At 41.0% G+C, this 16,812-nt stretch overlaps 1 protein-coding gene across 2 annotated transcripts; it reads right to left on the bottom strand.

The window, feature by feature from the left end:
• Positions 1 to 225: 225 nt before the first annotated feature.
• On the bottom strand, positions 226 to 4,823 carry LOC116213973 (C2 and GRAM domain-containing protein At5g50170). Of its 2 annotated transcripts, none has more exons than XM_031549154.1 (9): positions 4,376 to 4,822; positions 2,728 to 3,915; positions 2,462 to 2,644; positions 2,104 to 2,387; positions 1,905 to 2,021; positions 1,554 to 1,816; positions 1,301 to 1,472; positions 928 to 1,194; positions 226 to 843 (listed from the first exon to the last, which is right to left on the bottom strand). In XM_031549154.1, exons 1-9 carry the CDS (start codon positions 4,728 to 4,730, stop codon positions 658 to 660), a joined length of 3,015 nt encoding a protein of 1,004 aa, XP_031405014.1. In that variant the 5' UTR covers positions 4,731 to 4,822; the 3' UTR covers positions 226 to 657. The 2 variants fall into 2 exon arrangements, with proteins under 2 accessions (XP_031405014.1, XP_031405016.1); XM_031549156.1 differs by having other exon boundaries at positions 674 to 843; positions 1,073 to 1,194; positions 4,376 to 4,823.
• Positions 4,824 to 16,812: the final 11,989 nt, after the last annotated feature.

The raw sequence follows: 16,812 nt of genomic DNA, 5'->3' as shown, positions 1-16,812 counted from the left end.
CTCTAGATGTCCTCTCTTGTAAATTTAAATCAATTGGCTGCCTAATAAATGCACTTCATTCCCATAATACTTTAGCCTGGCAATGGAACGTTATCTTCTCTCGAATGTTTCCTACAATGATCTTTTGCTACAGGGATGAACCCGTGTTGAACCATACAATACGTTGTTCAAGAGATACACGGTAAGTTTAGAAGCAAACCTCTCATGAAGCCGAACGAGAATCCAAAAGTAAGAAGAGGAATATAGCATTTCATTTCACAGAAGGTTTTCATTGCTGCAATCTTCTGGCCAGTTTGCAGTACAAGAAATGCTGTGAGCCGAGGACATATACGGGATAATAAAATCCGAGACTGGGCTCTTATCCTTTCATGCTCCTCTTCTTCTTCTTCTTCTTCTTCTTCGTAGCCCGATTGCATCCTAGAAGGATGGGATTTGATAACAGGCTCATGATAGGACTCCCCGAATGGTTGACAATGCTTGGAGACTCCTCATTAGTCATACCTCTCGTGGCGAACTTCGATGTGCCATGGCTTCCTTTCGATGTGCCATGGCTTCCTTACTAGCTAATGTACAATTTGAATTTGGCATCTCAAGGAAGTAGGGGGGGCGGGGGGGAAGAAAAACTGACATGAACGATAATAAAAGCTGAAGTATTTGTCAAAGAATCTCTTTCTCGACCAGCCCGAATATTTCCCTCAGCCTGTGGGTGAATTTCTCTGTTACGTTCCGAGATATCCTCTGCTGGAACTTGATGCTCTTGAGCCATAGAATACCCATATACGCATCGCACTTGCAGGAACTATGAGTTAGAACTGATTTCACAATCTGATACCTGAAGTGTACCTGAAAAACAATGCAGATGGATTACGAAAAAGAAAGGAGTGCAACTTCTCTGCACTAGTGCATAAAGACGATCCGAGAACATGCCCGAAAGTGGTCCCCAAAGGGGACGTTGTGGAGTGCCATGACTTCGTTCACGGTCCACCCATCCTCATTGGATGTCTTTTGCTGGGTGCAGGTCACTTCCCCTCCAAAGATCGAGACATGGCGATTGAATTTGTAAGACACTGACCTCTCAAAGACACCGAGCTTCACTGTCTCCCAAGCAGTGGTTGCATAATTAAGGCAGCCCGATCTCTCCATTACTTTGTGCTCCAGTTCCCCCCCACTGAACACTTCCATCAGAGAACTTATCTGCACCATCATCGATCCAACATGGATGTTAAATCTGCTGTTTTATATACTTTGTTTTCATGCAATTTTCATTTTCAGAGTCACGAATAAAATAAAGGTCACTTACGCTAACAGGAAGTTCGGAACCATAAATTTTGGACATTTGTGCATCTTCACCGCCCAAAATGGACCCAAGATCATCTGAAATTATGCCGTTTTCTTGATCTTGCTGCTCTTCTGCAATTTGTGCTTTCTGTTCTGGAGTCAGAGTCCGAGTCCTCCACAAGGCCATAATTGTTCTGCCCAACATCGAGTAAATCTCGACTTCCTTTTACAAATATTCGCTAAGGAGACGTTAAACTTATTCAAAAAAGTGATACCTGCTTGCCACGTTGAATGATACAAACGACTGGAAGTAGAAGCAAAGCCTGCCTTCCTCATCCTGAGACTTTGCACCGTGTCTTGCATCCAGACCTCGACCCTTGTGTAAAACTATTACTAGTGTGGGACTTCCAACTGAAGCCAAGGACGCTGGAAGAATTTGGATTTCCTCAATATCCTCCCACAGGAAGAAAAACCGGGTTTTATGACCAAAAAAATTGGCATAGAACCCAACAATCCTTGCAGACAGGAAGAGCCGCCCCTACATGGATTGTTACATACAAACTCTAAGCAAGATTTATAGCTGCTTTCCGGACAAAATTATTGAGCAACTGAAGAATAACAAGAACCTGTAATGGCAATTTCCTCTTGAGTGAACACGTGAAGTCACTAATAAGAAACTCCTCTGCTGGCAACCCAAATATCTTTTGGAATGTTGAGTTCCTGTGAGGAGACCGTAGATTCAACTGCAAGTAATCCAAACAAAATAACATGATAGTTAATATCCAGTAAAAGAGTTAATAAAAGAGAGCAATGCGACAGTATTACCTTCTTTCCGACTTCCTTTTCCATCTTTGTGAGATAGTCCCTGATTGTCTCGACCCCGTTATTGTTGTCCAGAAAGATCCGCAGACGCAACTTAGACTGAGAAGACTGAGCGAGCTTCCCCTCGAGAAAGACCCACATATCAGCCAGTTCGGTAGCAGTATGCTTCAAGAAATTTATCTCTGCGTGTCCAAGAGAGGTTGCCTGATCAAACGGGCCATCAAAATCAAAAACCTCCACATCTAACACCGACGGCGGTTCTTCCATAGCATCAAATTCTAGTACCTCTGCAGAAAATTATTTTAGCTGGGGCAATATTTAGAAAAACTTGAAGAACTCCTATTGAATAAAGATGCCACACCATTCCACTGTGGATCACATGTTTGGAGCTTGACAGAACTTGTTCTCATTCTTCCATTGCAAGTTAAGACCACATATGGGTCAGGAAGACCAGTCGAGTCTAGAGATGCTAAGTTCATCCCTTCGATCAAAGCTACAGTGAGGATCCACCCAGCACCTTGGGCTTTCAATCCATGATCTCCGCCTTCAAAAGTTGATTACAAAATTAGTAATGAAGTTCTGAACAAATTACAGAAAAATTATCGATCCGTTTTCATACTCTATTACCTTTCTGCAGCCTAGCCTTTACGAAGTGCAAGACCATGTAATAAACACGCTGTAATTGAAGAACTAAAATTCCACAAGTAACAAGCTCTCCAAAACTGTCGGGCAAATCGACACCGTAGCATTCCAACCCTTGATATTCGCTGGGCTTTGACATTACAATGTGAGAAATGACATAGAAAAACATTGCAATGGTGAAAATAACAGTCAAGTTGCAAAAGTATTGAAATGCTGATTTCCAATCGGACTTGTGTCCACCTTCCAGTGATGCGAGAACTTGATCTTTGTGCAAAGAGTCGGAGGTATTCATCATCTTGAAATTCTGAGCCAGTAGGTCCATAAATTGTTCAAAGCTCTCTTTTAGGCCCTGACGAACTCCTCCTTCAATCATTCCTCTCATCATAGTCGACTGGAGAAATTGGACTTCCCACGAAACAAGAAGATGTGAAGATTCTTCTCCTGAATTAGCTTGCACAGGCCCCGGCATTATCTTGTAGAGCAGCTCAACATCGAACATGTTCCCATATGGAACCTCTGGAGTGCTCACAGATACCAATACAGCAAAAAAATTTCCATCTGCTTTCAGGTAGGTTTGCTCCTCTGTTGCTTTGACTGCCTTAACCAACTTTGTTGCTGCCCTCGTGTATGAAACAACCCGTGTTAAACGTGATATTTCTCCTGCTTTCCAAGTCCAAGGGCCCTCCTTGACATCGGTTGTTCCCTGCAAATTCACCAGGTCTCGTCTAAACTGCGAATCGGGCCCAAAGAGAACCGCATTCAGATCGTAAGGTGGAACTGCAAATATCCGATCAAGAAGAATGCCTCCCTGCAAATTCTCGGGCAAATCTTGTCCACTGCTGTGCGATTTCATCCTCTCCATCGCTTCTTCAAAGCTATGATCGGAACTGCTTTCCTCGGCACAATCCTCGTAATCTGATGTTGCAGCAGAAACTTCTGAGGAATCCTCAGTCCAGGGACCTTCATTGTTCTTGCTGAAAATCTTCTCGAGACGATTTGCAACAGCCTTTACTAGATGTTTCCCGTCGTGGGTCTTGTGGGTCGCACCTGTCCCTTTGGAGGATGGATCCATTTCTTCACCTTCATTTTTGTGGACCCCAGAAGAAGCCATATGGTTGTCAGTCAAATTATCGTGGCATTTCCCACGCAATGAAATCGTGACCAGAATTTTGCCTGCAAACACACACGAAGGTGACGGGTTTATATATTAGGATATTATCATCAATCGTGTGATGTACACCTCGTGACAGTTACAACTTCCTCGAAAATTAGACATATAAGCAGGATTACTGTCGACAATCAGCTCACCAAGAGGAGATACTAATCCTGCCCAACCTATGCGAGTCGATAATATCTGCAGCTAACACTGGATGCATATAGAAATGCCGGAATAACAGACTGAAGCCGCCTATTGGGAGCTTCATAGAGCAACTAAACAGCAACAATCTGATCCCCACAGCCCCAAACATAACAAAAACTGTCCCGTACTCTTATCATGATTGAAATTCGCCCCGGAAAGAGCCCGGTAGTATCCCAAAACTCATCTCACATCCTTAAATACTATATATATTATCCAAGCTAATTATTCCGATAAGAACATGATTGAATTAAGAAAAAGCAGAAGATTGATTACCGCAATCTTTGTTTATAAATTTCCCTGCTTTATGCCTCTCGAGGGGGAACCAAGTCGGTGGCAGCGTCTGCTTATCCTCGCCAGCCACGGACTGAAGTGGCACGCGGGCACGACCCATCAACTCTCCGGAGCCGCCGAACATCCCGTTGGCGGCGTCACCTTCGGGATGGAAAACAGAGAGCACAACTTCCTCGTCGAGATCATGGACCCTGAAGACGAGCTCCTCGTTCCAGGCGGGGTTCTGGGTGCCCTTCACAGTCCAAGTCTTGGACTTGTGCCTCCCGACCTGGACCTTGACGTAGGAGTCCTTCGCCGGCAGGTCCCTCGCTTGTAAAACGTAGACGTAGAGCCTCATGGTGGCACTGGCAGGAAAGGATACGGAGCGGGTGGACTTCGGCGGGAAGGGAAGGAGGAAGAAATGGGGTCTGTGCCGTGGCCTGTGCCAGTGAGAGAAGAATTTAAACTGAAACGTGGCACGAGAGGAAGAGTACACGACGAGGGAAAGAGAAGAAGTGGGGCCGGGGGTTTGAGTTAAAAGTTTGCGGCTTTCGGTTACCTTACCTCTGCTGCTGTCGTCGTCTGGGTAAGAAATATTGTTGATTTTCACATTTCAGCAGATTTTTTTATTCATTTTTGTTTTTTTTTTCTTTTGTGTTTTTGAGGTCCAATAGAGGCGCTTTTTTATTTCATTTTATATTTTATCGTTAGTTAAATAATGATTTAATTTATTATTAGTTTTATCATGATAAAACACCTCCTAGTTAATTTTTTGAATTCATAAATTGACATAAGATTTGCTCACATGTGGTTCTGAACTTGGCAAAATTTCGTAATAAGATATACATACAAATGACGAGAACAAATATCACATAGAATCTTATTGGGATCCAATTCCCTCATCATAATATGGATAGTTATGGTAATCGGATTGCAATCGATGTGGATCAAATTTTCTCATTATTGATGGCAAATAAGATTATACATATATGATCACCATACCTTTATACTAATTATATATAACAAAAATAGCTGTTAAATGTTAATGTCTCACTTTCTATTTCCGACTTTACTCTTATAATAATATAATTATAGTCGTACGGTATGATCGTAAATTTTATAACATATAACTACCTATTATTGTCTATCACTTCTTTCTTTTCCCAACTAATCTAGTGGAATCGGAACGCCCACTAAGGGTAAAGCTTTCTCCGCATGAATCTTTTATATTCATAAATATTTGAATCCGATACTTTACTTTAGCGGAACAAGCGCTGAACCGCTTGAACTAACCTCTGTTGGTTATAGGGCTTTTAATTAAAGGAAATAATAGGTTTATTTGAATTAGGGAGAAAATGAAATGAATGAACGTGTAATCTCTATACAATTTTTTTTTCTTTTTTGAAAAACCTAATGAAGTATGTGTTTCTTATGAAAAAAATTTCTAATGATGCGCGTGGTACATGTAAATTAATAATCCTCTATTATTTTTCTAATGAAAGGAGCATACCGTTGCTTTCTGTGTCCAAATGAAAAGTATACCGAGTAACATTCCCTATTGTGTTTGTAATCATACCTCACCCGAAACTGTCGAAAACCTTAAAGTCATTAAGTAATGTTTATATGTTTATATTATATTATAAAACAAATTGAAAGAGAAAAGTATATAAAACATGGCTGTGCTAGTGCATAAAGACTATCCTAGAAAATACCCAAAACTGGTCCCAGGAGGGGACGTAATGGAGTGCCATGCCTTCGTTCACGGTCCACCCATCCTCATTTGATGTCATTTGCACTGTGCAGGTCACTTCCCCTCCAAAGATCCGGACATGGCGGTTGAATTTGTAAGACACCGATCTCTCTAAGAAACCGACCTTCACTGTCTCCAATAGCAGCGGTTATCGTCAAGCAGCGTTGACAGCCAGGATCTGGCAATATAAAGCTTATCTGGTTGGTTCGTATTAGGAAAATAAAACAACTTGAAATGTTAATCACAAAGTATCAACCAAAAAAAAAAAAAAAAGGGTTCTTCAGGGTCAAATAGGCTGTCTGAAAGTGAGTATATTCTTTCTTCTTTCTTTCCCCTATGCGTTTTTGCCTCATTGTTGACAATCATGGCCAGTAACATGCAGGGTACAGTGGTTCAAAATTCTAGCGCAGAATGGTACCAAATAAAGGAAGCTACAGAGAAGGCAAGAGAGGCAGCTAGCTCTTGCGAAAGGAGATGATCAATTGGTAAAATGACATGCATTATTGACACTGGTGTTCCACGTCGGCCCGTCGGCCTCCTGCAGGGAAACGTGCAAAATGACCAAGCAAAATTATCCAGAACTGGAAGAGTTGCTGCTGAACAGAACAGCTGCTGTATGAAATAGGGGGTGGCAAGTTAAGCTAGGTTTGCCTGCAGTTACTAATGACGATGAAAGTGCCACTGATATACAATATAGGAAGGCAGGTATTACTTCCGTTGTCCACGAGTTTCTCAACGGATTCCGAGTGAGCTGCTCTGAGGGAGGGAGGGACCTTCAAGGCTCCTATATATTTTTCACTCGTGTCGTGCTTCACCAAAGATCATCCGGATTGCCTAAGGCGGTTGTTTCTGAGCATCATATATATATAGGACACCCTCTGGGGAATTTGAAAGGGAGGAAGTTGGAGCCTTAGGGTGTGTTTGTTTCAACTCAATCAAATAAGTGCATAAAAGTTAATTACAAGTTAGTTATAAGGGAAAATGAATGGAAGAAAGAGGGAAAGATGAGAGATGAGTGTCTAGTAACTCAAGCCATCCAAATCGAACCAGAATTCAGTAGTATAGTCCAAATGTCTTTAACTATACAAACCTTATTCCAGTATTCAAGATTTCTAATACCCAAACCCCTTCATTTCGTGGATAACAGACATCAGCCCATTTCACCTTTGAACCCTCTCCTGTAACAGGCTCTGTGCATTTCCATAGGAAAACTCTGCATCTCTGATTCACCAGCTTGATAACTTTCGTAGGAACACAAAACTAGAACACCAATATGTCATCATGTTACAAATAACAGAATTGATTAATTGAACCCTCCCAGCATAAGACAGATATCTGGATGTCCAACTCTTGATTCTGTTAGTTATTCGGTCAATAGAGTCTCACGTGTTGCTGTTCAGAGCTTACCCGACACCAAAGGAAGACCCTGGGAGCGTGCTTCTTGCTTTGAAGCCTGTACAACCGAGCTGTGAAAGTCTCGGGTGTGCCTCCACAGTATAGCTCTGTCTTCTCGGGATCCACTCTAAGACCTTATAACCTGTAGTAACCTTCGAGAAGCAGCATGTCTTTTATCTTCTTGTTGTTTTGAACCAACAAAATACTAAAAAAATATTTTGGATCAACTTGAAACATTCATGAAATTTTTTGTACCACATGTGCAATTAATCTTTATATTATGAAACAAATTGAAAGAGAAAAGTATATAAAGTTTTATATAATAAAAATAAAAAAATTAAATTGCTTAAAAAAACAAAATAACAATATTTAAGCACTTATTACTTTCGTTTTTAATCGAAATTCGAATAGAAAATATTGTAAATGAAATACATTTGTTAAAATATATATATAAAAAAATAAACGGTAATTTCAACGAACTTATTTTTTTTATTTTCTATTCATAGAAAGTCGAATAAAAATATTATAAATAAAAAATTTAATGTAAACCAATTGTAGTCACAAGTAAAGAGATGAATTTATTCAAAGGTTTTTAATTATGTCATATGGATGAGTAAAATGTAGGGATGCACAAACTCAAAAGAAGAAAGTAATTAACGAATTAGATTACTTCAGGCCCCGATTTTGATTGCATATTAACTCGAGAGCCACATCATGTATAAGGCATGCCAACGGCATGTGCCAATTTACGCGAAAGAGAAATATCATCAAATGATGGAAACGGAGTGGAAAGGGGTCAAATCCGCCATGGCCACTTCACCAAAGCTCTGCCTGCCGAGATTTTCCACGAACTTAAATCACAAATGTAGTCCTCAAACTATTTGCATTTATTCATTTCCATCCTCGACCTTGTCTCAGTCTTTCTCTATAGATGTCCGTTTTCTCTTGTAAAACTAAATCAATTAGCTGCTGCCTCAATTCACTTCATCCCCGTGACACTTTAGCCTGGCAATAGAACGTTATCTTCTCTTGACTGTTTCGTACGATGATCTTTTGCTACGATGAACTGGCACCAAACCATACAATACGTTGTTCAAGAAATACACGATAAATTTAGAAACAAAACTTCAGTCAAGAATCCAAAAGTGAGAAAAAAGAAACATAGCATTTCATTTCATAGAAGGTTTTCATTGCTGCAACCTCCTAGCTAGTTTGTAGTATGAGTAAAGCTGTGAGCCGAGGACATATTCGGGATGACAAAATCTGAGATTGGACTCTTCTCTTTCGTGCCCCTCTTCTTTTTCTTCTCCGTAGCCCATTTGCGTCCTAGGAGGATGGGAATTGATAACAGGCTCAAGATATAGACTGCCTGAACGGTTGACAATGTTTCGAGACTCTTCATTAGTCATACCTCTGGGAGAAGACTTTGATGTGCCGCAGTTTACTTGCCAGCTGATGTGCTGTAAGCTTTCCTACAATTTGAATTTGGCCTCTCAAGAAAGTAGAAAAAGAAACTAAATGATGAGTTGAACGAAAATAAAAGCTGAGGTGTTTGTCAAGAGGATGTGTCGGGGTTCGAAGCCAATAGAATCTCCTTCTCAACCAGCGTGAATATTTCCCTCAGCCTGTGGGTGAATTTCTCAGTTATGTTCCAAGACATCATCCTCTGCTGGAACTTGGTGCTCTTGAGCCATAGAATACCACACATCCACATCGCACTTGCAGGAACTTTGAGTTAAGAACTGATTTCGCAATCTGGCATCTAAAATGTACCTGAAAAACAATACAGATGGATTATGGAAAAAAGAAAGGAATGGAACATCTCTGTGCTACTGCGTAAAGACTATCCTAGAAAATGCCCAAAACTGGTCCCTGAAGGGGACGTAGTGGAGTGCCATGCCTTCATTCACGGTCCACCCATCTTCATTTGATGTCATTTGCAGTGTGCAGGTCACTTCCCCTCCAAAGATCTGGACATGGCAGTTGAATTTGTAAGACACCGACTTCTCTAAGAAACCGAGCTTCACTGTCTTGCAATAGCAGCGGTTACCGTTAAGCAGCATTGACAGCCAGGATCCGGTAATATAAGTTTATCTGGTTGGTTCGTATTAGGAAAATAAAACAACTTAAAAATGGTAATCACAAAGTGTCAATAAAACCAAAAAAAAAAAAGTTCTTCAGGGTCAAATAGGCTTTCTGAAAGTGGGTATATTCTTTCTTCTTTGTTTCCCCTATTTGTTTTTGCCTCATTGTTGACAATCATGGCCAGTAACATGCAGGATACAGTCCTTCAAAATTCTAGCGCAGAATGGTACCAAATAAAGGAACCTACAGAGAAGCCAAGAGAGGCAGCTAGTTCTTGCGGAAGGAGATGATCAATTGGTAAAATGACATGTATTATTGACACTGGCGTTCCACATCGGGCCGTCAGCCTCCTGCAGGGAAACGTGCAAAATTACCAAGCAAAATTATCCAGAACTGGAAGAGTTGCTGCTGAACCGAATAGCTGCTGTATGAAATAAGGGGTGGCAAGTTAAGTTAGGTTCGCCTGCAGTTATTAATGACGATGAAAGTGCCACTGATATACATAGGAAGGCAGGTATTACTTCTGTTGTCCACGAGTTTCTCAGCGGATTCCGAGTTGAGCTGCTCTGAGGGAGGGACCTTCAAGGCTCCTATAAATTTTTCACTCCTGCCGTGCTTCACCAAAGATCGTCCGGATTGCCTACGGCGTTCGTTTCTGAGCATCGTAAATATATAGGACGCCCTCTGGGGAATTTGAAAGGGAGGAAGTTGGAGCCTTAGGGTGTGTTTGTTTCAACTTGATCAAATAAGTGTTTAAAAGTCAGTTACAAGTTATAGGGAAAGATGAAAGATGAGTGTCTAAATTACTTAATCATTAAGTCAAAAACTTTTTAATGAGTTAAGTCAAAAAATTTGACGTAATAGAATAAGTTATTTTTCACTTATTTGTACCTTTTAACTCCTCAAAACACATCTCCTCATCCATATCAATCCTCTCATCTTCTTATACACTTCTTTCTTAACTAATTAGAATTAATTTATCAAAAGCCACCTTAGAGTCGCCTTCACAGGTTGCTACGGGTTTTTGCCTTTGCCCCCCCAGCGCAGAATAAGGACCGCACAAAATTAATTTCCATGCCAGTTTTACCGCGAGAGAGGAGAACTAGCTAGAGTCTGAGCTTTCCTTATTTCCCAGCTCTGAGAATGATCCTGGAGCTGTTCTGTGCAACTCCGACTGAGTGGAGTGAGAAGTAGCTTGCTCTTGACAACGGAGCTCTGCAACTAAATTTCACGAGTATGCGAACGTTGACAGTTGACACTGCGTATGATGTTCTGGTACCCAAAAGTACCACGAAAGGCAAGTTTTCAACCACTAAAAAAGTAACAGCAGCATTCAAACCTCAATCTGAACTAAATCCGGGATCAAGCTTTTTGCTCCGTTTAATTAAAACCAAACCAAATCAAACGGATTCAGATTCTTTGGACTTGAATTTTCAGAGGTTAGGTTCATGCAGCATGTCCTTTTTTTTCTTTTTCTTTTTTGGATAAGCGGTGATATATCATTGATCAAAAACTATTTACAAAGTACTAACATTAAATAAAAAACAGATAATAGCTCTGAACATCTAGAGTCCAAGATCCCTAGCTGCACAAGAATGAACCTTCTTACTCTCAAAATTGTTCAAGGACATAACTCTCATTTTTACAGGCTGAATGATTTGTTGTACCAAGCTAGCCACCGAGGAGGTCTTCTTCTGGTGTATGCATGCATTTCGCTCCCTCCATATATGATAGACATATGAAGTCCATAGCAGCCTCAAAATGGTTGCATCAAGTCTCTTTCCTTTGACAGTCGTGATCCAATTGAACTCGGAATCCCAGCCTGCAATCATCCTCTTTATCCCCACCCTATCGACAAGACTGACTCATATGCCCTTCGTTATTTGACAGGTGAAGAATAAGTGGTCCCTAGTTTTATCCTTTCTTCCACAATACTCACATTCAGGTGCTACTAGTGGAATGCCCCATTCCTTCATCCTATCCTTTGTACTTAACTTGTTTTGTAAAGCTAGCCAACATATAAAAGAATAGCGAGGAATATTTCCTTGAAACCAGAGAGCTTTGCTCCAGGAAACTCTCTCTCTTTTCGGCCTGAGGCTTCTCCATGCAGAAGCAATCGAGAAACTGCCATTTGAATTTCCCATCCATCTCACCCTGTCACATCCTCGTAGAGTTATATGCATTGCCAAGTCTTTAATAATCAGAGATTGCGAGGCAGTGGATCTCAGCCATACCCATTTTCCTTGTTTCAAGACAGTAGACACTTTGCAGGCTTGTTTATAGTAGGGAAGCAGTGATAGCCACTGGTACAGTAGTTTACAAGAGGCCCCACTTGCAAGCAGTTATCTGTCCAAAAGAAGGTATGCTCTCCTCTGCCAACGTCGGAGCAAATCAAAGGTTGTACAAAAGTTCTCAGCTGGAGAATCTTGCTCCAACTCCATAAGCAATCACTGGAAGGCTTAATGGACCACCCGAATCGAACCAGAATTCACTAGTATAGTCCAAATTTTTTTTACTATACAAACCTTATTCCAGTATTCAGGGTTCAGGGTTTCTAATACCCAAACCCCCTTCATTTCGTGGATAACGGACATCTGCCCATTTCACCTTTGAACCCCCTCCTCTAACAGGCTCTGTGATTTTCCATAGGAAAAATCTGCATTTCTGATTCACTAGCTTGATAACTTTCTTAGGCAACACAAAACTAGAACACCAATATGTCATCATGTTATAAATAACAGAACTGATTAATTGAACCCTCCCAGCATAAGACAGATATTTGGATGTCCAACTCTTGATTCTGTTAGTTATTCGGTCAATTAGAGTCTCACATGTTGCTGTTCAGAGCTTACCAGACACCAAAGGAAGACCCAAGTACCTCACTGGTAGATTGCCCGCTTTGAAGCCTGTACAGCCGAGAATGTCAGCTGTGAAAGTCTCGGGTATGCCTCCACAATATAGCTCTGTCTTCTCGGGATTCACTCTAAGACCTGATAACCTGTAGTAACCTTCAAGAAGCAGCATGTCTTTATCTTCTAAATTAGTGTTAGAATCATTGATGTGAGCACGCAGTTGATGCTTTTCAGATGCAAGACAAGACAACCATCATTTACAATAACCCGCAGCCATATAATTACAGATGTATGTCCAAAGGTACTTCCATTCCATGACAATATATGCCGTACCTTCTCATTCACTTCACTAGACATTCTCCTAATTCATTGGGAAACTTGGTCCAACAGCACCGCCAAGTCACTTAGCTCCCATATCTTCTTCTAGTAGTCCTTTTTGTTGCGACTGATATTCGATAGTAGAAGACAATATGAACGAAAAAAGCAAAAGAGACACACGGAATTGATTACCAGTTCGTCAGAAATTCTGACTACGTTTGGGGGCGCTGCCAAGCCAGGTATATCACTATTTTTGAGTTAGGGTTACAAGAGTTATAAACTGTTGTTTATAAAGGGAACAAACCCTAATTACATCACCAATGGGTCAATCTCGACCCGGATTCACAGTACTTCAGACTCCATAACTCAACACTTTTCCGGGGTGTTTTGTTTTGGGGGGGGGGGGGGGGGGGGGGGGGGGGGGTGGGGTTGGGGTTGGGGTGTGGGTGTGTGGGGTGTTGGGGGTTATGTTGTTGGGAAAGGACTTCTCGTGGTCCAGTCCAAATGCCAAACAATCTAGTGAATGCATGTGGATCCTGCATGTATTCAGTAGTATATATGTCTCCTTTGCTAAATCCTTCTCTCTTGCTGGATGCACGCTAGCCTGCATGATATTGCAACTGTTATCCTCAGGTTGACTTGATGCTGAATCAAGTAGAGATTTGGAGCATAATCAGCAGCAGCAAACACAGAGAAGCCATCTTTAATTACAAATAGCCCGTTTATTGGTGGTGCACTGGCTCGAAGATCTGTTTAATTCACATTTCACCCTCCAACATTTAGGCATAACACAGGTATTGTGCCTATGCTCCAACGAAATTGGTCGATGGGATTCACAATGCACAAATTGACCATTGGAGCCATGGAGGGATAATATAACTAGGTGATGGCATGAAAGGAAGAAAAGGATTTGATGCTGGTGCTGTTGTGCCGTCTTCTTTCTTGACTTCCAGTGCTGGTATTTCCTGGCTTTGATGCTGTTTCTCCTTGCTTCTTTTGCTGATAGAACTTTCTTCTCCTTTGTATCATTGTTGAATTTCAACTTTGCCTGCAAAGCTCCTTCTAATGGTTCTTCTCTTCTCATCATTCTCCTCTGTTCTCGGTGCTTGCAAAGCACTCAGAACCTCAGCAAACTCAGATCAGACAGCTCTTTGGAATTCTCCAGTCAAGCAATAATTGCCTCATATCTCTTTGGCACTGAAACAAGTAGTTTTTGTACCAGCTTGTTATCACTTAAATCAGTCCCTAACATCCTTATCTTGTTTGCTATCTCCACAAGCTTGTCCGCAAATTGCTTCACAGTCTCACCCACTTTAAATTTGTAACCTTTCAAACTCTCATGAGATTAAGGACTTTCATACCTCTAATCTTCTCATCTCCTTCATACTCAGTCTTCAAGTAGTCCCATATTGCCTTGGCTGACTGAAGCCTCATTATCCTGGTGAAGAGGGTGGCTGATACTGCAGCATAAAGGCACGACTTTGCCTTAGCCTTCGTGGTCACCCTCTCCTTGTGATATCCTATCTGGTTCATGGTGGGGTTGTCTGGCAGGGCAGCAACTTCATAATCTTCCTCTACTGCGTCCCAAAAGTCAGCCCCTTCCATGTATGCTTGCATCTTCATAGCCCACGCTTGGTAATTTTCTCCATCAAACACAGGTGGTGTGATGGTGGAGAATCCTGTTGTTGACGCAGATGCTTCCATCTCCAAACTGCTTTCCTTCTCGATCAACTCCTCCTACTTCACAGATCCTTTAAGATCCTTCGCGGCTCTGATACCAGTGTTACTTCTTTAGCTTCAATCACTCTCGGTTTTTCACTCACACTCACAATGATTTCTCAGGTCTGCAAGTTTTGCAGAACGGCACACAAAAGAACAATGAGAGAAGTAGAAAGGAGATGAAGAAGGGAAATCTTCGAAACTGCTTATGCACTTACATACACCATCGACCTTTCTTACATATAAGACCATAAAACAACTAAAAATAACTGCTTCCTACAGTTAACATTTGAAATTCACAAAACAGAAACTGTCTAACTTCACTCCTAAGTTGCTGTTAACTACAACACAAGACAGACAACCTTAACTACTTGACTTTAGTTCAAAGACAGACACATGGTTGAGATTGATCAGTGATTGATCCATTCTCTTAACACTTTTGATAAATCAGGCCCTACATTGAGTCTGTCACCTCTACAAAAACCAGATGGCTTTTTCAGGTGTCACAACCCCTGCAGATCACGACCTAATGCTCTTCACGGTCTCGAAGACCACCACGGGCCATGCCAAAAGGAAAAATATATGCTTTGCTTCTTCTTGCAAAGGACGAGATTGTTGCAAGAAAGATGGTCAAGTACATCGAGCTCAGCACCATAGGCGTGTCCAAGGAATCACAGCTCCATACAGCAAAGGTTCTCAGAGCTGTTTCCGACGGCTTGTAGATGGCCCGCCACTTCAAAGCAGAAACCTTAATACGAGAGAGCTTTTGCCCGATTTCACCCCTCGGCTTTTGCAACTTCTGGAATCTGGTGTTCGGCCAAGCCCCTCCCTGGGGATTACCTTTCAGACTGTCCAATATTTGATTATAACTGCTTTTTATCTTTCTTCCTCTCTTACCCGGAGCTTATTTTATAGTGCGCTCTCCTTTCGTGGAGCTGAAGTGCAAAGATGGGAGAAAGACTGCGAGAGCTTTCTGAGAGGGCTTAAGATCCAGGACGAGGAGCGGGATCGGTATTATTATGGAGTCAGCCCCTCGCATTGATGAGAATTAGCATGTTGGATCATGATCGGACTTCCAACCTCTTTGTAATTAAAGAGGTAATCACGGATCCATTCACAGCAAAAGAATGAGACCGGAACACGTACATAGCCTGATAGATTAATCGCAGGAGGAGGCAGTGGCAAAAACATGAAATATTCTTAGGTGGAGGCAATGGCAAACTCGAGCACGTAAATGCTAACATGGCCCGTCATGTGGCATTTTTGCTGAGATAGCCCCCGGAAAACTTGAAAATTGCACTCGAAAGAAAAACCATCTGAACCGTGCAGTAGTGTTGGGGGGACGTGGTGTATATTGGTAAGAGCTGCACATTTCAGCATGGTCGGAGCAAGGGAAATGAAATGATACACTTATGGGGTTTGCTTTGACGATGTAATTCAGAAATTAGAGAGCACCGATGAAGATGGAGAGAACACAGCAGTTCCCGTTTCCATTCCAGGATGCATAGGTGAAAGCAAGACCTTTATGTGAGCACCAACAGTATTCAACCAATCTGGAGTCTATTGCATCAGGCGCATGTTGCCGGAAAGAGATGAATATTGATGTCCCGATATAAATGCATTACCATATACATACTTTGTCATAGATTTTGATTGATTGCGAGTATTAACATAAAGAACTTGATGGTTTGTGTCCTGAGACGGCCCGTCTTTATATATGTCTCTTCTTGGATCTTCGTGTAATTGTCTCGTTTACTGACTTTCCGTATGTCTATGTAATAAATTTAAATAACTTCCAAAAAAGAGAAGACAATTATTAATAATTTCTCCATTAGGAAAACTCTTACCCAACCATCAAATTAAAGAAAGAAGCACGAAACAAGTATATACATTTATATGCATTATTATCTTTATCTATGATATTTTCTAAAATATCAGTATCTTTAAGGTTTTTATAGATATATAAATCATATTTAATTTTCAAAAACCAAATTAGTCTATATTTTTTTAGATCATGTATAAAACGTTATAAAAATGAGGCACCACTCACATAAACAGTGACCTATTCAGTTCTTAAACAATACGTTTACTACTAGAGCTATCGAAAAATATGTCTACCACAAAGTGTGTTAAATTTTTTACTTTTTATTGTTTCACTTCAAATTCTCCATCTCGAAAGTATAGAAAGAATGAAAACCATGATAAACAATCTCAACTTTTCTTTTCTCTTATTTTTTATGTACATCTGCCTATATTCTTATGAAAAAGTCCTTTTTCGCTAAATTTCATCATTTGTCGTATGTATACAGCATGTTCTGCTT

The sequence above is a fragment of the Punica granatum genome, chromosome 7, assembly GCF_007655135.1.
Source record: "Punica granatum isolate Tunisia-2019 chromosome 7, ASM765513v2, whole genome shotgun sequence".
Taxonomy (NCBI): domain Eukaryota; kingdom Viridiplantae; phylum Streptophyta; class Magnoliopsida; order Myrtales; family Lythraceae; genus Punica; species Punica granatum.
This window is presented reverse-complemented; position numbering and strand designations above follow the sequence as displayed.

Excerpts from the sequence above, each read along its gene's own strand:
- LOC116213973 (XM_031549154.1), bottom strand. The coding sequence starts at position 4,730 with ATGAGGCTCTACGTCTACGTTTTACAAGCGAGGGACCTGCCGGCGAAG. Across the intron at positions 2,388-2,461 it reads ATGTGATCCACAGTGGAATG|AGGTACTAGAATTTGATGCT; the intron begins GTGTGGCATCTT and ends AATTTTCTGCAG. Across the intron at positions 1,195-1,300 it reads GTTCCGAACTTCCTGTTAGC|ATAAGTTCTCTGATGGAAGT; the intron begins GTAAGTGACCTT and ends ATGATGGTGCAG.